General features: G+C 40.6%; 1 protein-coding gene across 3 annotated transcripts in view; it reads right to left on the reverse strand.

Annotated features, from left to right (window-relative positions):
• The window catches only part of cacna2d3a (calcium channel, voltage-dependent, alpha 2/delta subunit 3a), a 338457-nt gene that overhangs the window by 22240 nt on the left and 292526 nt on the right, over positions 1 to 23691 (reverse strand). For all 3 annotated transcript variants that reach the window (XM_037536196.1, XM_037536195.1, XM_037536194.1), the window contains 7 exons: positions 18083 to 18144; positions 16545 to 16589; positions 15088 to 15150; positions 13598 to 13668; positions 2796 to 2871; positions 2317 to 2369; positions 1101 to 1156 (listed from right to left, as the gene is read on the reverse strand). In XM_037536196.1, coding sequence (XP_037392093.1) covers positions 1101 to 1156; positions 2317 to 2369; positions 2796 to 2871; positions 13598 to 13668; positions 15088 to 15150; positions 16545 to 16589; positions 18083 to 18144 — 426 coding nt within the window. The remainder of the gene's footprint in view (positions 1 to 1100; positions 1157 to 2316; positions 2370 to 2795; positions 2872 to 13597; positions 13669 to 15087; positions 15151 to 16544; positions 16590 to 18082; positions 18145 to 23691) is intronic.

Raw genomic sequence — 23691 nt, forward strand, 5'->3', positions numbered from 1 at the left:
ATAAATGGACCATAAAGATTTTAACGCCTGTCATGGCAGTATGCTTTAGCCTAGGATGATTAGGCTTTTTAAGTGTCCTGTGTCTTCGCGCATCTCAGCTGACTAAATCAACTTAGTTTATTATGTTGTCTTGAATGGGTGAACTTTTCTGGTGGATTGCTAGTGTTTTGTATCACCATAGGCTGGAGGCATTGTAATAGATACGGAATTCATATCTATCAAGTTGGCCTATCCACTTCTTCACAGGCCAGCTCAAAAATGTATTTCTTCCTACACCACTGCAATAAAGTATACAAAACAATCTGATTAATACCACCAGCTCTAGTAATTACGCTGCTTCATATTTAATTTAGTGATGTAATGAACAGATTCACTTCACATTTTGCATTGATCGATTTCAGACTTTTTTCAGTTGTTTCGATCTCAAAATATGATAAAGGATGTTTTTCTTTCTGCAAAACAAGACTGTAAGCCCCCCAAATCATCAACCATAATCAATAATAAAATATACTGTCTTCTACAATGCAAACAGTGTCAGCTCTACCTAAAGAGCAAAATCGGCGGTTGCTTAGGGCCCCATGGCTGCCAGGTGGCCCCTTAACAACTATTAGGTTGTTACTGTACTGTACTGGTTGAGTTTCAGCTTAACAAAACCTAATAAACACAACTACAGTTCACTCATTTTAACAGATTTCTTTGAAAGCCTAGATTTAGATAATCAGACTGTGATTAATCTTGGGATGAGTGCCTAGGCCTCAAAATCCTCCTTAGGGCCACAAAAGGCTTGAGCCAACAATGAAAATATGTGAAAAACTTGAAAGTCCCTTGTCCTATAGTTTGTTGTTGGGTGAGGGGGTGGGAGTGCACGTTACGTTGCAGTGCATGCTGGGGATTGTAGTGTAGGACATTGCGAAACAGCTAATATTAATAGAAAATTAAGATAATTTCATGGGCCAGATACGATTGCGTCACGGGCCTCATCTGGCCCACGCACCTTGTGTTTGACATGTGGGTCCTAGAGGCATTTGTAGGGCTAGATGCAGATTTAGGGCTAAAGGTATTTCACACACAGACACACCTCAAAACACAATGAAACATACCCTTAGCTGTGAAATCAGAGTGCCACCAGCTGTACAGGTTAAATTCCACCAGAAATCTGTAGACAACAGAAAGTCAGAAACAACAACAACTCAGATAAAAGGAAAAAGACAGATAACACTGTATTTTGAGATTGATCCGTTTATGAAACTTTGTCTACAATTATCTCATTTAAGGAAGGACTCCCTAAATGAAGTTTTGAAGCTGTCCGCTAGAAAGAGGACTAATTAAGACAATTGTACTTATTTACTTGGACAAAAGTCTAGCTTTATACTCTTAACAAAACATTCTAAAACATTACATTCCTAAAATAAGTAAGGTTGTCTGGAAATTTCTCTGATCATAGTGGGAAGCTTTTCAAGCAAGTTGATTAGCTGATTACATATACAAATTTGGTCAATTAATCTTTAAATAATAAAGTCAGATCTGTTGTTTATTATCAAGATTTTTTTTAATATCATTCTCATTTTGAGAAGACATGAAATTTTGAGAAGTCTTTTCTTGAATGTGTCTCATTTTGAACATTGCAGTGTTGATTTAAGACTGTTTTAAAGAGATTTTTGTTTATTTAAAAGCAAAGTTTCTCTAGTATTGAGCTTCTGCCTTGTTCAAATATTCTTATTTGAAGAAATGTCATATTAATTGATCTTAAAATAAGACTCATATCCTTCTTTTTGCTAATTTTAGATTATTATTAAGCCATCAAAAGAAATTGATATTACTTAAACTCCAGCCACAATGGCTTAATAGATTTTAAAATTAGAAGCTTTCATAGCATCTTTCTTATTTTAAGAAGTATTTTTAAGCCAAATTTGATCACCATATTTGCAGGTAATTTTGCTCGATTTTATGTTTTTCTTTCGTTTTTATCATTGATTTTACAGTGAAACAAACAGATGGCAAACTATACATCTCCCTTTCAAATTCAACGAGGAGCAATAATTAAAATATTCATTGGTTTGGGGCTGTGATTAACACCACTGAGGGAAACAACAACCAAAATCAACACTATGAGGTCAGCCCACCCATGAGTTAGTGAAGTTGTAAGCTAAGCAATGGCACCAGGTTCACAGGGGAAATCGGGGATTCCCCTGCTTATTTATTGCCCTAAGCTTTCGCTAATTCAAAAAGTTTTGGTAGATGACGCTGCCAAAGCACAGTGCATAAATCAGCAGACTTTCGAGGTTTCAAGGCTTTAAAATGGAATCACTTCCTTACATGACGAGCTCGGTCAGCAGCCACTTGACAGCTGCGAAGAAGGCGAAGTAGGGCTGTGGGGAAGAGGAAAGCCATTAATCAGAACACAAGCATGCAACGGTAAACAACAACAAGAGCAGCACGGGGTACATGCGGCTGCACAGCCACGTAGAGAAGCACTAAATACTGAGGGGCGATTAGGAGTGAAGTGCGGGTGCCCCACGTTGATGTGCATGCGCACACAGCACGGTGGAGGTTTTCGTCACTCCACAGATGTGGCTTTCTCTCATCGCTGAGTGGGTAGACCACCCGAGAGATGGAGAGATTGGGAATGGAGGACAGAGAGAAAGATAAAAAAAAAATAGAGAGGGGGAGGCAAGAATATAGGGAGATATAAGTGCAGAGAGGAAGAAATGATATTTATGTACACAGACATCATAACAACAGCATTCTGCATGCATAATTGATGACCCTCCTAACAATACTCCTTTTATGCTCACATCTAATAAACTACTCGAACTGTCACTGCTCTCTGCGTAGATCCTGCAGATGGCTTGATAGTCATACAGAGTCACCCTGATGGACGGACAGAGAGAGAAAGAAAGAAAGAAAGAAAGAAAGAAAGAAAGAAAGAAAGAAAGAAAGAAAGAAAGAAAGAAAGGAAGGAAAAATGAAAGGAAGCTATTAACAACATGATAGTGGCTTCTCATTAATCATCATGGTTTATGTCAGGTATTATATCTTAATATGAAACTGATATACCATTTATGTGGTTATTAGATGTGGGAGAAAAAATGTATAGAGTATAATCTCCCAATATTTTGTGTTTAAATTTCAGGTATCAATCAATACACGAAGTCCAAGTATCGATGCTTTATTCCTAAATTAATTAATATGAAAGAAAATGGAGAAAATGAATGACCTAGCTCAGTAGATCATGACAACAGCAGGATAATGAAGAATACTCAGCTAGTTAAAGCAGCTAGTTACAGAAACGTTACCATAGAGAAACTCACATTTGTTCTTATGGCTCAGGAGACTGGAAAAAAGTTTGCTCTAATAAAGCATCTTCTCTTTTAGTTTCTTGTCCATTGAACAAGTAAAATCAATCGCTTGAAATGTCTTTTGATACATTCACGTGACTCATCCGTTAATCCGTTAATAGGCAGGAATGAGAAGCACCGGGATAAAATAACAATGAAAATCACTGGGTAAGATCTCTTACATTACATCAGCTGCCATTGTAAACTGCTGCAAATAAGTAGTAAAGGAAACACGTTTTAAATGTTGTTTAGAAAAGCATCTGCTAAATATCTAAAGTTTGCTTTTTTAATGATGATTTGCCTACTTCACAGTTCTGTTTGACTTTAATTAAAAGACTGATGTGAAACGAACAAAGTGTAAAACAAGACATTTTCTGTTAAAGGAATAACTTTAAAAAAGTAATACATCACAGTATTTCACAATACTTAACCACAAATATCGAAATATCCCAATAAAATCATATGATGGCCTGTGGCGATACCTATACCTATACCTAGCAGTTAAAACAGTGAAGAACTGAATTGTGGGCTCACATGCAGGCTTTCGCAGTTAATGCATCATTTATCTCTACTGTATCTTCCCCCCATAATAACCAATGACAGGTGTCTTTGAATGCCCATGTCTCTCTAATCCAAATACACAAAACCATCTGCACACACATGATCCTTGACAGTATTTGGGTCGCAGCCAGCAATCGGTCAGTGAGCTTTAATACGGGAAACGACAGAGGGATCCTGTGGATGAAGCCTGAGGTGAGGGCAGGGACATCTGATTCCTTTCCCACAGTGTGAACGTGCTGATGGAAAAGGCATTCATATAGGGAAATTGTGTGCATGTGTACTAGACGAGGTTTTGTGGAGAGAGGATATCGTCTAATAATCTGGCTCCAGGCTAGAAAAGGGTGAGCAAGTTTAGTGGCACGATGACTCGGCCAAATTTAAAATGACTGAGCTTTTCAGTATAACCCATTATACTGCCAATGCCTTTGAGATTGCACGTTCATGGGCCTGATTTTATACTCCTGTTAGCAATGGGTGTGGCTGGAGCACCTGAAATCAATAATTAGAAGTGTGTCCACATACGATTGGCCATACAGTGTATCTGCATCGCTTAATATAGTCAGACATTTGACAGATTCCAGTAGTGCCGATTAAATGAGTGCCGAAAATCTTAGCGTCTACGGTGGTTTCTGTCAAGGAGGCACAATGATATTGAAATGACCAGAAACAGATTAGTGTTTAAAAACACAGTTATCAGCATCAGACAGATTTTAAACCCATATTTGATGTATTCATTGTCCTCTGGAAGAGCAGAACATTTTGGTGATATGTGCACGCTGCGAGACGAACGGACCAACAAAAAATTTGAAATGCAAATTTTTCACATTTCTAAGAATAAAGGCATATTTTCTTCTATTTTAAAGTTTGCTTTGAAGATAAACATTTTCCTATGGTGAGAATATGCAGTCAGTGCTTTTCTGAGTCGCAAGTTCTATGTGTGAACGTATATGATTTTATCTGGTGTGTGTGCAAGTGTAGGGGGTGGGGGTTTCGGGGGGGGGGGGGGGGGGGGGGGGTTTAGGGCTACAGAGCAGTGTATGTGTGAACAGTGTCTGGGTTGGAGTTTGACACCGCCATATACACTGCCTGAGGACACGTTCTGACCTAGCAGAAACAGAACCGCAGAGCAGATGATATTACACCTAATCCTTCAGAACTGATGAGATTAACAACTTCACCCAGGCACGCCCAGCTATATATTCACTTCTGGAAAACATTGTCTATGCCTTTTTCTTTCCAACGGCACATTTCTAAGAAAAGAGTGAATGTAGTTATTAAATGTCTTGCACTACAGGGCCTGAAGGATGACGTTTTGTCCTGATGTTTACAAGTTATATTGAAAAATGACAATAACGGCCACGCTTACATGAAGTTCACTTGAAGTTAAGCCGTGCACAAATTTACCGCCATTTGAAAGTACCTGCATTTCTTTTTCACCTTCAATTTAGGTATCTAATTATATCCCTGTCTGATAAAATGCTTAACATGACGGACATCTCTTCCTCTACATAAAACTGTGGCCCTTTCTGTGTACAAGCCAGTGGAGTGCTTTAAGCATTTACATGTTTAAATCTATCTAGATTATTCTAAGCAATTTTGACCAGGAACACGTTTTAACATGAAGCCTAGGCTGATTTCAAGCTTAGTCACGCCATGACAAAACATCCATGCTGTTAAATCCTGAAGTCTCTTCACAAGTTTGATTTTTACAGATGAAAATGTTCTGCTCAATTCTCTGTGTTGTATCAGAGCACCCTTGTCATGCTGGAAGTCCAAACAAATGTCCATGAATATTCCATTCAATTCAGTTCAACTTTATTGTCATTATACAATACAGGGTAGTACAGTATAAGGAAACACTATCGGGCTGCTTTTCCAGTGCAGTAATAAAAGATAAATAGCAAACAGGGCAAAGACTAAAGACAAGACAGAATGTCCAGAGTCAGTAAGGACAAGTATTGAACGTAGACATAATGTGCATAGGCAAAGGTTATAACAGGTATATTAGATGTATAAACAGTATGTGAATAGTCAGACATTCAAGTATCAGATATATAGACAGAAATGTGCAAATCGAATTACAGTAGAGTACAGTAAAAGCAGAAGTACTAGTGGGGCAAAAAGAGATGTAAACAGTGATCTGTATATAAAGAGAGTAGCAGCATAATGTTCTTAAATAAACAGTTACAGTATAAATATATAAATATACTAGAAATAAGGCTAGTCAGAGATGAGGTGCACAGCTTACGGTCCTCTGAGCTGGTGGAGCTCAGTGTGTAGTGTGCTGGGTGGTCAGGCTGGTCAGTAACAGACTGTAGCGCTGTTGTTAAGCTCAGGTCGATGCTGCCGGTGTGACCAGTTTGACAGCTTAGGGAGAGAAACTGTTCTTGGACCTGGTGGTTCTGGCTCAGATGCTCCAGTAGCTCTTTCTGGATGGCAGAGGTTGGAACAAGGGGTGGCTGGGATGTGTGGGGTCTGAGGATATGTTGGTGGCTTTCCTCTCACATCGCTTGTCATGTATGTCCTCTACGGGTGACAGCTGCGGTGATGTGTGGAGCAGCTTTGACCATCCTCTGCAGGGCCTTGTGTTCAGCAGCAGTGGCGCTGCCGTACCAGACGGTGATGCAGCTGGTTGCAGAGGAGCTGTTGTGGCAGGTTGACTTTTTTTAACCTTCTGAGGAAGTGAAGGCGTTGTTGGCTTTTCCTGACGATGTGGGATGTGTTGAGTGACCAGGCGAGATCCTTGGATATGTAGACACCAAGAAACTTGAAGCTGTTCACCCCCTCGATGCTCAGTGGTGCATGCTCTCTACTTCCCCTCCTGAAGTCAACAATCAGTTCTTTGATTTTGCTGATGTTGAGGGAGAGGTTGTTGCACACCACTCTGTGAGGAGCTTGACTTCCTCTCTGTACGGTCCTTCATCATTGTTGGTGATATTGCCTATGATTGTGGTGTCATCCACAAATTTAATGAAAGTATTGGAGCTGTGTTTTGGAGTGCAGTCATAGGTGTACAGTGTGTAGAACATTGGTGAGAGCACACAGCCTTGTGGATAACCTGTGCTGAGTGTGAGGGAGGGGGAGGTGTGTTCACCCATCCTAACACACTGGGGTCTGCAGGTGAGGAAGTCCATAATCCAGCTGCACAGGGTGTGACTTATTCCAAGTGTGTTGAGCTTGGAGAGGAGTCTGGAGGGGATGATGGTGTTGAAGGTGGAGCTGAAGTCGATGAACAGCATTCTTGAGTGCAGTGTGCATTGCCAGGGAGACTGCATCCTCAGTAGATCTGTTTGCCTGGTAGGCAAACTGGTGAAAGTCCAGGGTGCTGGGAAGACTCCTCTTTATGTGAATGAGGATCAGTCTCTCGAAGCACTTCATCACTATGGGTGTGAGAGCAATGGGGCGGTAGTCGTTCATGCTTGAGATGGTGGCTTTCTTTGGGATGGGGAAGGTGGCAGCCAGCTGATTGGCATACGTGATCAGGACCCGCCCTGGAATGCCATCAGGGCCTGCTGCTTTCCGAGTAGAGACCCGTAACAGTGCTCTCCTCACCTCTTCAGTAGTCAGTGTGAGTGGTGCAGGTGGGGGCTCCTCTGTGGAGAGGGGCAGGGCAGTGATAGCACGTTGAGACTGAGGAGTGGTCTCAAATCACGCATAAAAGTTATTCAGTACAGCAGGGAGGGAGGCATCTGTGGTTAATGGAGCACTGACTTTGTTCTTGTGGTCCGCAATTGCTTGAATCCCTTGCCACATCCGCCAGGGGTCCGAGTTAGTGTTGAAATGGGCTGTAATTTGTGTGCTATACCTGTGCTTTGCGGCCCTGATGCCAGCCTTTGGATGGTGTCTGTCAGCTTTGAGCTCCTTGCTGTTGCCAGATTTAAAGGCTACATCACGCTCTTTCAGCAGCCCGTGGACTTCACTGTTCATCCATGGATTTTGGTTTGGAAGTGTCTGGATACGTCTAATTTGAGTCATGTCATCTACACACTTCTTGATGAATCCAGTGACAGATGTTGCATATTCATTTACATCAACCAGAGACTCTGTGGTTGCTGCAGTTTTGAACATGTCCCAGTCAGTACACTAAAGACACAGTCCTCTAAGACTGACTCCGCTCCATCAGGCCACACACGCAGTGCTCTCACTGTCGCTTTAACCCGTTTCAGCACCGGCCGGTATGTGGGCTTCATCAGCAGAGAGATATGATCACTCTTACCAAATGGAGGCAGCGGGGTGGTGCTGTACACCTCCTCCACGTTCCTGCAGACGTGATCTAGTGCGTTTTCTCCTTGTGTTGGGCAGGAGATGCGCTGATGGAGCTTGGAAAGCACTGTTCTGAGATCAGTTTGAAGTCCACCGCGACGAGGAGTGCAGCTTCTGGGTGTTGAGACTGCTGCATGCTGATAGCATTAGCTAGCGCAGTTAGCACTAGCCTAGCATCGCTTAGCGGTGGAATATACGCGGCCACGACGACAACCACATAAAATTCACGTGAGAGATAATAGGGTCTTCATCTCACCACCACATACTCCAGATCAGGTGAGCAGAAGTGTCAGACAGCAGCTGAGTTGGTGCACCATCGGTTGTTCACAAACACACACAACCCCCCTCCCCTCGTTTTAAGGGGTTCGGCTGTGCGGTCCGCACGGTGCACTGTGAGCCCATGACATGCTGCTGTGAAGCCAGGTTTCAGCCAAAACAAAAACACAACAGTTCCTGGTTTGGTGATCTGACGTGAGCCTGAGTCTCAGTTCGTCCAGCTGTTTTCCAGTGACCGGACGTTTGCTAGAAGTAGGCTGGGGTTTGGAATCCGAGTTAGCTTAGCTAGCCTAGCCTGCACGTCCCCGGGGGCTCTGGAGCGAACAATAGGCAGCGTGGGGTCGAGAAACAGCAGGATGAACGTTAAGTCCATACACCGTTTTCCAATGTCCAGTAATGTTTGCCGATCGTACACAATGTTAGACTTTGTGGACACATTGTGGACAAACAGTACGAGAAACGTACAAATTACTCAAAAAAACAGACAAAAAACTGCACATTAGCGGGGAGCTAGCCCAGCTGCTGCCGTCGCCAGCGCTGCCGGGGAGGTATACCCGGTGGCAGAACAGCTCGTCATGCTTGTAGCAGTGCACAAAAGCTTATTCTACAAGCCGCACGCTGACTAAAAAAATGTGCAAGTTAAAGAAAATGTATGAACCACAGCTGAAAGGTTGAGCACTGATGGTGAATATGTTAGTGATGGTATAAAACTGCTTTTTTATAGCTGTCACGATCATAAAGAACAGCAAACTATTAGCTTCCCTTTCAATGGACACTCATGTATTCACGTGTTTTTGTAGTTGATGATGTTAAAAGACATTTATCAGAAAGAGAAGAAGGTTGATGTGCTCTCTGTAGGGGAATTTAAGGCTCTGCCTCTGCTTGTTGCTCCTCTCAGAAGAAGAAGCGAACAAGCATGGAGCCTTAAAATCCCTGACTGACGCAAAACAAATAACTTCAGAATCACTTACTATACAGCTCCAGCTCTTGCATGAGGTGACTGAACTCTCACTTCAAACGGCATGTAGCGAAGTGAACAGTGTGAAGTGCTTTTTAACATGGCAACCAAGTATGGTATGATGTTCAAAAATAATTAAAAGTGTTTTTTAATAATAAAAACAGTCAATTCCTTAACCATGCAATCTGCTTCATTAACAGTTGGGTTGTGGGTTTGAGGTAATGTGTTAAAATTTCCAAAGTCTATCATTGTATACCAATGGTAAAAGTGTACCATTGACTTTTTTTATATGGTTCAAATATGGAAATTAAACTACAAAAACAGCCCATTTTGAATTCAATAGTTTTGTATTGTCATGCAAATATATTTACATCCATCTGCCTATTCAGCCTACCACAATTTAGTCCGGCCCATTCATGCTGAAGTTATAGGGAACATTTTAGCCCGGACTGCTTTTTGAATAAAACACAATACCCAACACAGAACAGAGCTCATTTACATATACACAGGCATTTGGAACCAAACTATGAATTATGGCTGTACATATACAACCCCACAAACGTTGTAAGTGGAGTTCAGAGGAAAGCATTAAAAAGAAGAAAAATGTATTATATTGGCCCATTAACAACTGAAGTGTGTGGTCATTGGTTTATTGAGCATTGAGGCTCAGCTAATCTGCTCTATTAAAAGAAATGTTGCTTTTTTCAGTTTATTATAATCTCCCCCTCTCTCTCGATCTTTTAGAGAGTGAGCACTCTCAGGCTGCAGGCACAAGTGTGTGTATTTGCATATGTGTTTGCCGTGTTGAATGACTGTGTTTGGTCAGTGTTTAGACTGAGTGTGAGGATGTAATCTGGCCACGTGACTCCAGAGCCCTGCATGGAAAATCCTCATCCACTGCCCTCACCCTCCTCCTCTTCCTCCTCCTCACATTCCACAGTTAATCATGGCTAATAGCACCACTGCCCATCGCTCCGGGCTATTCCCGTCCCACTACACACAGCAGAGGGCCCCATTCTCCAGATGTTTGACTGTGTGGCTGTGTGTGTGTTATGTCTGTTATGCCCGTTATGTCTTCCCCTCCACACAATGCTATCAAGCTACAGAGGTGAAGGCTCGGAGAAAGCTGAAGAGTATTTTTCAGTTGTCGCCAATACAACGTAATCAGACAACTTAATGCTCTTGAAGGGGCACGTTAAGTGCCAATTCTGTTGTGTCAGCCACAGACACTGGTGTTGACTAGCTTGGTGATGAGTGATGGGGAAGAGGGAGGGCTATCCTCCTAGCCACGAATGGTAACGGCATCACCAAGCATCACACTCGCAATCGAATAGCAGTAGGGTGAACACCTAGATGGCTGCACCAATTGGAGACCTTTAGTTTTTTTCCTTGTTAAAAAAGAGAACCCCAGTACCGAGCAAATGTTTTAGGAGAAAATTAGAATTAAAAAGCCATTTAACTGAGCAGTAAGCATTAATATTAGAATAAATACAAACAATATTAATACGTTAAGTAGTATTTTTATTTAGGTCAATGTGTTCATCTAACTATTTCCAACCTTATACTCTTGGCAGCCCAGTATTGCTGTATTATTATTGTAGTAATCATCCAGTACCTGGTTTGACTAATCAATGCTATGCTATGTCAAGTGTGCTGGTGATGGAATTTAATTGTGTTGGCTGGGCACATCCAGGAAATATCTGGGACCATATTTATTGTTTATTTTGAATCTATTCTAATTATACATAGTGTTTCTTACAGGCAAACACGCAAAACCCACCAAGGTAAACAGGTTTCAACAATGCACTTAGGTGCCTGAGACCATGAGACCAAAGATGAAAGGCAACCTGATCAAGTATGGAAGCTCAATCCTGTTAGGTAGAGAAAAAAATAACCAATATTTCCCCCCCTAACTGTCTCTGGCAGGAGTATATCACAATATGGTTTTAATTTGATCAATTTGATTCATTTCTAAATTTTGTATTAGTATTTTAAACCAATGACTTATTTTCTTAAAATTTGCCTTAATATCTAAAAACGATGACTAACTAACCAAAAATAATTACTTAAACATTAAACTACATTATTCAACATAATAAATGCCTTTAACATACTGGCACCAGAGAAAGATGAAAAAACATTGGCAACTTATTTCTCCTCTCCCTGTCGAGAAGAGAGATGTCAGGGGAGATGTGGACAGGTAGTTTACAAAAGGAGGAATAAAGCAATGGCGCTACTCTCCTTTGGACTGTAACCGCTTGAAAACCCGCATAAAACGCAACCCACTTCAAACTTGTTCACACAGTGGAATGAAATCACTGTCATCGCTTTCCTGAATGTCCCTTATTTGCTGCTAACCAGTTAGCACACTGAGCTAGATAGCTATCTAATGTTAACACAGCAGCTGTTTCGAAATCTGCTTGGGACAGCATTTGTTCTGCTTTGTTAGCCTGCTGTGATCACAGTCTACATAGCTGGGTTATTAACTTTCTCTTTCCTTGACACCCCCTAATTTCACACTGAGCAGTTTCCTTTTGTTCACAAAGGACGAAAACTGCTACAGCAGGGCAAAGGAAACGAGGCTGCGGGTGATCTCACATAGCTAGAATGATATAATACATATAAAACGCTTATCTTGCTAAACAAGATCTTTGTGTAATCTTTTAGTAAGCGACTTGTAACCTGCGACTAAATGTGTGCCCGTTCCAGCATGTAAAGCTGGCCTAAGGATCAGCAGGCGTCTACAGCAGTTAATTACCTCTGTGATCTTGAGCCTATATATAAAACACAATGTTGTTCAAAAGAAATAAAAAAAGGAAAAAGAAAGGAACATGCTGCCACACATCACCCGGATATTAAACAGAACAAACCAAAGTTACATTTTGAGAAAAATACAGTGCATACTTCACATCCTAACCCCAGCTTTGAAGCATGGTGGAGTAATGGTGGTGAGGAGCTTTGCTGCCTTAGGGCCTCGAAGGCTTGCAGAGAGAGACCAGTGACTTCCAACAGGTTATCGTGCAATATGATAATAATCCAAAACACAGAGGGACTCTAGGAGTCCTACAAGCCTTACCGTTTCAGAAATATTCTGATCCAGTCGTCTGGCTATAACAATCTGGCCCTCGTCAAAGTAACTCTGGTCTTCACGCCTGCCCATTTCATCCACATGCATGTTGACTACGTGAACCGACGGTTCGTTTACCATTCAGTATATCCCAGACCTTGACATGCATGGTTGTTATGAGAAAATCAATTATTATTATTAAGAGAACTATTAGTTTTATCTGTGAGTGGTCATAAAGTTTTGGTGTATACATATACATTGGCGACAAGTAAAAAAAGGTAACACTTTATTTGAAGGCTACCTTCATAAGGGCTTCATAACACATTCATAAGCACTGAATAATGTGTTTATGAAGCACTACTTGAACATTTATTAAGTGCTTATGTCAGTTCTCGCGACCTGACATAAGATGTTTTATGAAATAAATGACATTGTACTGACATAATAAGAATAAACATTGAACATATTTACAGCAATAAATATATTTAAACCCTATACATAACTATACATTGCATCAATCATCTTATCCATGCCATGGAGGGAAGAGGGGGTGGTTTCCAGGCATATTTCACCTGATATTAATACAATGTCGTCTTATGAATGCTGACATAAATAGTTATGTATAGGGTTTAAATATGTTTAGTGCTGTAAATATGTTCAACGTTTATTCTTATTATGTCAGTACAATGTCACTTATTTCATAAAACATCTTATGTCAGGTTGCGAGAACCGACATAAGCACTTAATAAATGTTCAAGTAGCGCTTCATAAACACATTATTCAGTGCTTATGAATGCGTCATGAAGCCCTTATGTAGGTAGCCTTCAAATAAAGTGTTACCAAATGATGTAAGGCTAACAAATTTCTAGTTAGATATTTTTTCTTTTTGGGCCGTGGGCATTAACATTAACACAAAGGAGATATTTAGAACATCATACTACTAAATTAAAATGAACTTTGGTACTATCTATCTTTGCTTCAGGAGCCACGACCATGTATGTATGTGCATTTTGTATAGACATGCAAATGTCGATAAAAATCACAGGCTATTATGTTCAGTTGACGAATCCTAACTACCCATGAGAAATGCTTTTATGTGCAATTTTACTGGTGATTTTTTAAAAAATTGCTTACCTTTTAAAAGAACCCATAGTCAGTAGTTTACTCATGACAGCTCCCTCTGCCTCTCCAAAGAAAACACTCGTCTGAGAAAGAGAGCAGAAGTTGAGACAGTATGAAATAACGAAAGGGGGAAGTCACAAAGAGAGTCTAAACCCAAAAGCAAAGGCTAAAACAAAGAGCTATACAGGCCACAAGAACAGGAGGCAGTAATAAGATCATGTCACAAACGAAGGAAGAAAGCTTACTGACACAGCCTGAGCAATGACAAGATCCTCAGTGACATGTACACAAAAAATGTGCATGTGTGTGAGAACAGGTGATTGCATGAATGTAATGAATGATTTCATACAGGCTGTCATACAAATTCTCAGGCACAAATAGAACAACAGCATGAATACCATGAGAGGTTGCTGTGGTTAATGGTTATATAACTGATTCCTGCTCTAAAAAAGAAACAAGCAGAGACAGTGAATCACAGTCCACACAGCCTATGTAACACAGAGACCTCTGTATCTCCCTCTATATATGTCCAGCCACTTATTCACAGGTTAGCCTTTAATCCCATATGTATTCAAACCATCTCTCATCTGTAGGGCTATACCGTGGAGGGTAGTAAATAGCTTAGCACAAAGCAGGTTTAATAACAGCGGTCATGGCTCAATAACACAACAGCCTACATGTAACATGTTCACATTTGTACTACTTCTGTTTACTTGTAAATGTACAGCACTGTGCAGAAGACAGAGACCATTATTTCTATAATTTTCTGTAGAAATGGCACGAAAAACACACGAAATACATGAAAAACACACAGAAGCCTCAAAACTAATTATAATATCCATTTTTTCAGTATTGGCTGATGAGAACTCTGAGGTGGTCAGTCCGTTACTCTGAGAACAGCAGCAGCTTCTTTGTTTGATTTGCAAATGTTCTTCTTTTTAGTCTATTTCCTTTTCTTAGTAACAGTTTCTTAACAGCTACACGTCCTTTCAGACCCATTGAGTTGAGTTGTCTTCTTACAGGAGAAGAACAGAAACACCTGTCGATTTTTTCAGATCTGAAGCAAGAGTGAAAGTTGATTTTCTCCTCTCGCTCACAGTTGAAAGACGTTAAGTACCCTTTATCTGATGTCGACAGTTTTGATGATCTATCAGGTAGTAATCCTTTTTTTTTTCTTTACTTTTTCTATATCTTTTTTGGAAACTTGTTTGTTCACTTATTTTCCTTTTACTTTCACATTCCTTACGCAAACGGATCATCTTATACCTAATCGTCTCAGAAGTATTTGATGGAAAGCGAATAATTTGCCAGTATTGACTGGAAATTAAATAAATGAATGAAGCATGGTCTCTGAACTTTGCTTAGTACTGCATCTCTGCCTAATTCTTTTTACACTCATTTCTTTTTTTAAAGAAAATATACAAACAGTTCTTTGGAAAGCGATGTTTGTTGAGCTTTAAATACACTCATTTCCTTCATACTACTTGCTATAAAAGTCTTACCAAAGAGGAATCTTCGGCCACTAGGATAAAACCATTGTTGTCTATGAGGTAGCAGTTGATATCCTGCAGAGGAAAAAAGGGGGAAAGTAGATTGCTGCAGCAGTGTAAAGTAGACAGAGCAATATCAGCCATAAATGCCATAAATATGGGAACACCCCAATATCGCATCAACATGTGCTTGTTGAACATCTCGTTCCAAAGCCATGGATATTAACATGGAGTTGGTCCTCCTCTTTGGTCTGGGAAGACTTTCTCTAGATGTTGCATGGATTCGCTTCCCACCAATGTTGGGTGATAAGGCTCATCTGAGAGGTGTTACATGGGGTGTAAGCTGGGGCTTTGTGCAGACCAGACAGGTTCTTCGACACCAAACTTGGCAAATCTCACGCTGCACATAGGAGCACTGGAAAGAGCCCTGCTGGAACATGCTGGAAAGGAAAGGACCTTCCCCAAAACTGTTGCCACAAGTTGAATTCTATGATATGAGTATAATTCTCTGATATGTCATTTCACACAGTGACATTCAAATTAAAGGGCCCTGCCCAAACCATAAAAAACAGATCTAGACCATTATCCCTCCTCTACCAAACAGCTGGCACTCTGCACTTGGGTAGATAGTGTTCTCTTGGCATCTGCCAAACCTAGATTCATTCAACAGACTGCCAGGTGATGAGGCATGATTCATCACTCCAAAGAATGTGTTTCTACTGCTCTGCAGCCCAGTGGTGGTGTGTTTTACACCACTCCAATGAATCCATGAACGTTCCGAGATCTTCAGCTGACATTGCTTACAGATGCAGTCTAAATCTAATCTAAATCATGAGTACTGCAACCAAGGATATGATATTTTTGAAGTACAGGTTATTCCCACTCTGTGTAGGCCATCACTTATTGATAGGGCTGTTGTTGTTCCTATATGTCCACTTCACAATACCAGCACTTACAGTTAAGGGAGGAATCACAACTGACTGGTTTGAAAGGTGGCAACCTATAACTCCTATTACTCGTTCTACTGGTACTTAATTATAATACACTAATTATATATGATACGCTAATTAGAAGGGGTGTCCACATTCTTTTGGCAACATATGGTGTGTCATACCATCATAAAAACTGATTTCAAGATGGACAAGATGGTTTTTGCAGCTTAATTTGTATGTATTGACTTCTTGGTCTCACGAGTACATGCTATATTTTGAAAGTTCACTAGTGTTTAGATGATCCGCCTCTCATTCTGATAAAGTGGGGGAAATTTTGCTGTCTATAATATGAGCCCTGCAATTCTGAAACTTAAAAGTGCATGAAAATACACGCATTTCAGCAGTGTAATAAAAATAGTAAAGTAGATAGGAGAACACTTTATTGCAAAGTTGCACTTTGTTTGCACTGTGTTTTCTTCTAAAGACAGATTGATGTAACATGTTGGTGAGTCAGCAGGAGGAATCATGCACACTCACATCATTGTCACAGCTGATGGAACACTTCCCATCCAGTGCAGCACACTACAGCAAGAAGCACAAAACATTATTAAAAATAAAAAAAAACGTGCATTTGGTCATTGTGTGCATCTTAGCATTATTAAGAAAAACAAAACAGTTACATTCCCGTTTGATTTATCACATAAACAGAAATGGCAGCAGTTGTCAGCAGTTTCAAGCTCCACTGTCCCACTTCAAAATGATCATTTAATCACAGCATATTCTCAATTACTTACAATCTCTGTTAGAAATAAGCTGCTCCGTTGTGACTGGATAAAGCAAGTCTACTTTTAGCTTATGTAGACTATGCTCTTATTAATACCTAGCTGGCTAATATGTAAATTTTTCAGTTAAGATGATCAAGCTTTGCTTTCTTTGTGATCTCATGATTTTCATACCTTAAAAAATTAAACCATTAAAAAAATGTGAAATGGTGCAGCGCTCAATACAAAAGAAATACTGTGGTTTTCATGCAATTAAATGCACGTAGCACATATAAGTTATCATTGCCATTAACATTATGTTGTCTAGAACCATGTGCAACCCTGAATTTCGTTTATTTGGAGAAATGTTTATTTTCTGTGAATTATTATTCTGTAAAGTATTAATGGCCACATTTTTGTTATGGATATCTTTCTTCCTTAAAGACAGAAATGTAAGGAAATGTATAGAATAATGTGAGTATATGACGTTGCAGCTAAATGTCTAATGTCTTGTGCCGCATTCATTTTTTTAAAACTATTTATTTTTGCGTAGATATTTGTAACTTATTTTATTCTGGCTATACCAACTGACAATAGCCTTGATGTTGCTCCTAACCACTGAGCTGTACCTCAAGCAGGCAGGGGTGGCTAGAATCGCTACACACAAACACATCACAAACGTTTGTGCACTGATGAAATTATCGTCTTAAAATCTTGAAAAATGCGCACATGTATGAGAAACACATGAGCAGAAGAAAATGAGAGTGCAAGGGGAAACTAACTCTTTGAGCCCCTGCCTCTCAAAAATCCGCATGGCCCCGAGGCTCTGCTCTTTGCTTGGCTGATACAAGATTGCTGAGAAAGAGTACATGTCTATAAAAGAAAGGAATTTTAAAATTTGGTTCAATATTTGTTTGGTGACTACTGCCCAATGACCACTGCATCTACTGAAATCCATTCAGTCCAAAGTTAATTACTATAATTCATGAATTGGTGACAGAAATGAACATCAGTTGTGTCTTCATGGTGAATGTAGTTACAAATATCTTTTGCACCCAAGTCAGTCGGTATGCTGCAAAAGGAAAAATGAAAGCTGGCAATGAAGTGAGCTGTGGAATTTTGGAATAATGCAGGTTGATTTGAGCTTGCTGAAGACTAAATCGAACGTAGTTTAAAGAGTAACAACGGCAAGTTAGCGGTCATCGATTATTGCAAAGTAATACATATTAGTTTAAAATGAAAAGCATAATTACTGTTTATTAAAAAATGCTTTCACTTTGGAGCTCAGAGTTCACGCCAGCTGAGGATGTTTACCTGTCTGCTTGCAGTCCAGAACTTTCTCTGAAAGAACTCCAGCTTCATCTGGATTCCCACAGCTGAAAAACACAGAAAAAAAGAGATGATATCATAACATGTTGCCTTTACTTCAAAAGTCGTTTGTATAGGTGTGAGATTTACAGTGTTTAGCTACAATACAGAACTTTGGAGAAAAAACAAAAACAAAGACAATGATGAAAAAACAAAACTGCTAAATTAGAATAAGAAATTAGTACAGTTATACGCTTTGAAAAAAACATAAGAAGAAAAAAAAAAAAGAAAAAGTAAGTTTGCTTTAAAAAAATAAATCTTATTTTCTCGGATAGATTTTTTTAGCCTGCAGTGCCGTGATCATTTTCAAAGGAATTCTTCTCCCTGGTGTTAAAAACCATGTGTTTTCTTTCAGGTGTTAGTAATCCACTCGCTCCAGGTTAATTCGCATAAATTGCAAACAGTAGCACACCTTAAAATGCATATTCATGAAGCCAGGCATGATAAAAACAAGGCGCAAACAGGCTTCTGTGCACATATTGATAAATCAGCATTAGTACATTAGTGCCACTGCAAATGTTTATTCAGTACATTCACAGTAATCCAAAACAGACACAATTTCCTGTGTGTGTGTGTGTGTGTGTGTGTGTGTGTGTGCTGTAAAAAAGGTCATGCCTATATTAATCATGTTTGCAAGTATGGACATCAGAAGTACACCCCAACCCCCCCCCCCCCCCCCAAACATATCCATGAATATGCAAGTCTGGAGATTTTAGAAGAAGGAAATATAGAAAAGTTTACACAAGATTGAATGACCTGAAATCAATATCATAAGCGTAGCTTTGGGTGGGGCAGAGGAGTCATCTGTCTCTCAGTGTTTGGAATAGCCTGAATTGCCACCCCCTAGCACTTCCTGCTCAACTTGGCTTACACTTCGCTTTTTAACAGTGTGTCATTATTACTTTTAGCGTGAAAGGCGAAGTGGTGGGGGTAGCTGATGATTAACTGTCATATAAATAACTGTGATTACCGATTTGATTGTCTTTTGTTGTTCACTGTTCACTAGTATTCAAATCTAAGACTGAATTGGCCAAGTTTGCCGATTAGCCACCGTACTTGCGAGTTACACTTGCTCAGCTAATGCTGGCTGTACTGTTGAATCAGTGTTCAGTTACACACGCACACTCACTCAAATGTCCACAGTTAAACAGAACTATATATGGAGTTCTTCATGTTCTTCATGGGAGTGAAAATAAAATACTCTTATCGCTTGAATTTCGCAGGGCTGTCTTGCAGCATCCACACGACCAACTGAAATGTGAGGATGCGCTCACGGCTGCCGATTGGCCGGAGCAGAGCAAGTCCATCGTATCAGGGTTGAGTTTTTAGAACAAAATGAATAAATACCCAAAATGTGGTTAACTGGCATCTAGGCTAATGGCACAAGGATAATAATGACAATGACAAACACGTTACTGGACTAACGGGAGACCTTTTCTTCTTAAATGATGTTGTGGAAGTTCAGACGATTCTAAATAAATTCACGTTCACCGAATTATTAAATAATCTGCGTTATTAACATTCCAGGTTTTTATACACCTGAATGTGTTCAGGTAACAGGGTTGGTGGTCTAAAACGCATGAGATGTTAAATTGATACAGTAATACTTAAGAAGATTTTTGAAGTAGGCAATAATGTTATTCCTTATGGATTAATGATCTACCATCACATTTCTAGTGTAACATTTATTAAACGCTAATATTTACAAAAGAAAAAAAAATCATAGCGGGTGTTATAAGCAGAGGTGAAATGAAACCTACATCACTGATCAACATCATAAGATTAATGTTAAGATATTTTAATGTCATATTTAGCAGAGCTGAACACAGAGCAGAGAGGCATCACTCTCCTGACCCTTCAGGTATTGAAACCTTACTCCAGGACATACTCTTCAACATCCTGTTCATTCAGGGCATGTAAAAATACACTCCAGCTCACACACACCCCCTCTTCAGCTCTCTCAGGCGATCACGTATCAGCTAGTCTGACTGCAGTCTCCTGTACAGCACCGACACGGTTAGGTTGAGGCTAAAAATGTCCCACGCAAGCTTAGCACTACCAGGGCTGAATCTGGATTCGGATGCAGTAAATTACGCCTGCATGGCCGTGTTGACAGAGCGGTATCCCCGCTCTCCATCTAGGAGGGAGGAGACTTCTTCCACATTTAGAGTGAGAGAGCTCAGGGAGGGAGCAAGTGTGGATTAGTTTGTCAAAGGAAGCTTCAGGAGCCAACGATAGTGGTATTTTACCTACAGGTCAGGAGACGATGTGTGGGCTACAAAAAGGAACCACTGCTCCTTCTTAGAAATCTTACATGTAATATTTGCCAGAGCAACAGCACCTTTCAAGAACCGTTCAAGAGCATGGCTATATCTGCTGATGTGTATGAGCCCAATAATACCCTTAAAAACCTGAATTAAAACCATGATCCAATACCAATACCCCAAAGATCTGATCCTTATAACTGTGATAACTCTATTAAAGGCATAGAAACGGTGTCTAGCCAACACTTCAAGAGTTTGACTGATTTTCTTTAGATGTGACAGGAGATGGAGGGCATGTGGAGTGTTTTGTTGAACCGAATGAATTAAACAATTAAGTGAGAAATAAATTGAATGTATGGTGCAATGGGGCCATAAATAATAGTGAAATATAACACCTCATATATCTGTTAATTAATTGTCTAATTATATGACTGTGTGTTTATTCAAGAAGTTATTTCAGTGACTCTACCAGCTTTATGAAATGTAAACTGTTACTTTCACCCATTTGATAAAGGACTGATCAGCTGAAATGGGTATTAGGTGGTAACTGTAAAAGCTGCGCTTCCTCCTCCTATGGTTTCCTACAACTATTTAACATATGGACCCAAACACTGCACCCAGTGTGCCGAAAAGTATTTACCAGTAAAGACAGGAGCATAAAACACACTAATGTTGCACTCATTTGATGTGCTATCATCAACCAAAAAGCATCTGTGGCTTCAATCCAATCGTAGAGATTAGGAATTATTACATGGAGTAAATTTGATTAGATAAATTAAATGAAGGTTGAATGAGAGTGTGTGCGTGAGCATGTGCTGACCATGCGCCCTAAAAACATCAAACTCCGCAATTACAGTGCTACGCCAAACAAATACGCATCATGTTAAATAAGAGCTATTCATAAAGTCACCATGGCGGTGGTTAGTGTGCCAGTGTTTTTTAACATGGTCGTATTTTCCGGTCCAAATGCACATGTAAATAAGGTCATACATACTAAGGTGGGGGTTGCATGACTTCAGATTTTTTAAAGTCACCAGTTATGTGATAAAGGTTGAGTCGCTGTCGATTAGTCGGTGATGACATCATGAATAAAACCACATGAGAAGGGAATGCTTTGCAACAAGTGCCTTGCAAATCCATGATCCACAGGTCAGGAGAGCATTGGTATCCTTCACAGCCTGGAGATATGGGCCCTGGAATCAGTCATAGTGCCATACTTACATGGTCCGTGACTAGCTGACATGCTGCTTAAAGCGTCATCGTCGAGCAGTAAAGTCCACTTGTCAAAGCAAATACTATGGCAAGCCGTTTTAGGTTTAATTTCCAGAATTAAATTTCGACTAGTAAATATTTATTGATGTTAGGAATTTGATTGCACATGTTAAAATTGAAAGTGTTCTAGTAAATATTAAATTTTGACTAGTAAAAATTCAGTTTTTCACTAGTAGGGGTTTGTATAGCTACCATCCCATGTAAATGAGACAAGTATACAGTAATGCCTTACATTGCACAAGCAGTAAAACACACCAATAATCTTTGTTTATGAATTTCCACGCTATTTACTCTTAACAACAGAGTAAATCGGATGTTGTGTTGCATGAAACTGGCCCAAATGTACTCTGTGTTCAAATAAACCTGCAAGATTTATACATAAGTACCTTGACAATTGTGCAGAATGCAGAGCAAGAGATGTGTGACATGTTTCACTGAGAAGTTCACTTGTTTCACTTCAACTCTACAGGCCAGAGAGAAAGCCCCACACCTCATCAGGTGCCTCAAGAAGGGGAGGTGGGAAAATGAAGGGTCTGACAGCGGCCACAATTTACCAACATATGCTGAAACTCTCCAACTTCTTGGACATTCAGTTCACTCCTTGACCAGTCATTATCACCTTTCAGAATGCCTGGCCCAGCAGTAGAGCAGTGTCAGGATTTCTGTCAAGTGAGGTTAGTCCTGCAAACCCTATTTGTTTATAGAGAGAAAGATGGAAGTTGTTGCAACAGCAATACACATACCCACCATGAGCACCTGCTGCCCAGTCACTGTCAATCCATCCATCATGGTCCCACTTCACATTAAGTGTCTCTAATAACTGTGATGTTACATGTGAACAACATATGCAACAACAATGTAACTACTAATGATTCAGTCTCTGTTACAGGTGGATTACATACATATACATATAGACTGCTCTATATATACATATAGACTGCTCAAAAAAATAAAGGGAACACTCAAATAACTCATCCTAGATCTGAATGAATGAAATATTATCATTGAATACTTTGTTCTGTACAAAGTTGAATGTGCCGACAACAAAATCACACAAACATCATCAATGGAAATCAAATTTATTAACCAGTGGAGGCCTGGATTTGGAGTCACACACAAAATTAAAGTGGAAAAACACACGACAGGCTGATCCAACTTTGATGTAATGACCTTAAAACAAGTCAAAATGAGGCTCAGTGTTGTGTGTGGCCTCCACGTGCCTGTATGACCTCCCTACAACGCCTGGGCAGCTCCTGATGAGGTGGCGGATGGTCTACTGAGGGATCTCCTCCCAGACCTGGACTAAAGCATCCGCCAACTCCTGGACAGTCTGTGGTGCAACGTGGCGTTGGTGGATGGAGCGAGACATGATGTCCCAGATGTGCTCAATCGGATTCAGGTCTGGGGAACGGGCGGGTCAGTCCAGAGCTTCAATGCCTTCATCTTGCAGGAACTGCTGACACACTCCAGCCACATGAGGTCCAGCATTGTCCTGCATTAGGAGGAACCCAGGGCCAACCGCACCAGCATATGGTCTCACAAGGGGTCTGAGGATCTCATCTCGGTACCTAATGGCAGTCAGGCTACCTCTGGCGAGCACATGGGGGGCTATGCGGCCCTCCAAAGAAATGCCCCCCCACACCATTACTGACCCACTGCCAAACCGGTCATGCTGAAGGATGTTGCAGGCAGCAGATCGCTCTCCATGGCGTCTCCTGTCACGTCTGTCACATGTGCTCAGTGTGAACCTGCTTTCATCTGTGAAGATCACAGGGCGCCAGTGGCGAATTTGCCAATCCTGGTGTTCTCTGGCAAATGCCATGCGTCCTGCACGGTGTTGGGCTGTGAGCACAACCCCCATCTGTGGACATCGGGCCCTCATACCATCCTCATGGAGTCGGTTTCTAACCGTTTGTGCAGACACATGCACATTTGTGGCCTGCTGGAGGTCATTCTGCAGGGCTCTGGCAGCTCCTCCTGTTCCTCCTACACAAAGGCGGAGGTAGCGGTCCTGCTGCT

The sequence above is a fragment of the Pygocentrus nattereri genome, chromosome 29 (assembly GCF_015220715.1).
Source record: "Pygocentrus nattereri isolate fPygNat1 chromosome 29, fPygNat1.pri, whole genome shotgun sequence".
NCBI lineage: Eukaryota > Metazoa > Chordata > Actinopteri > Characiformes > Serrasalmidae > Pygocentrus > Pygocentrus nattereri.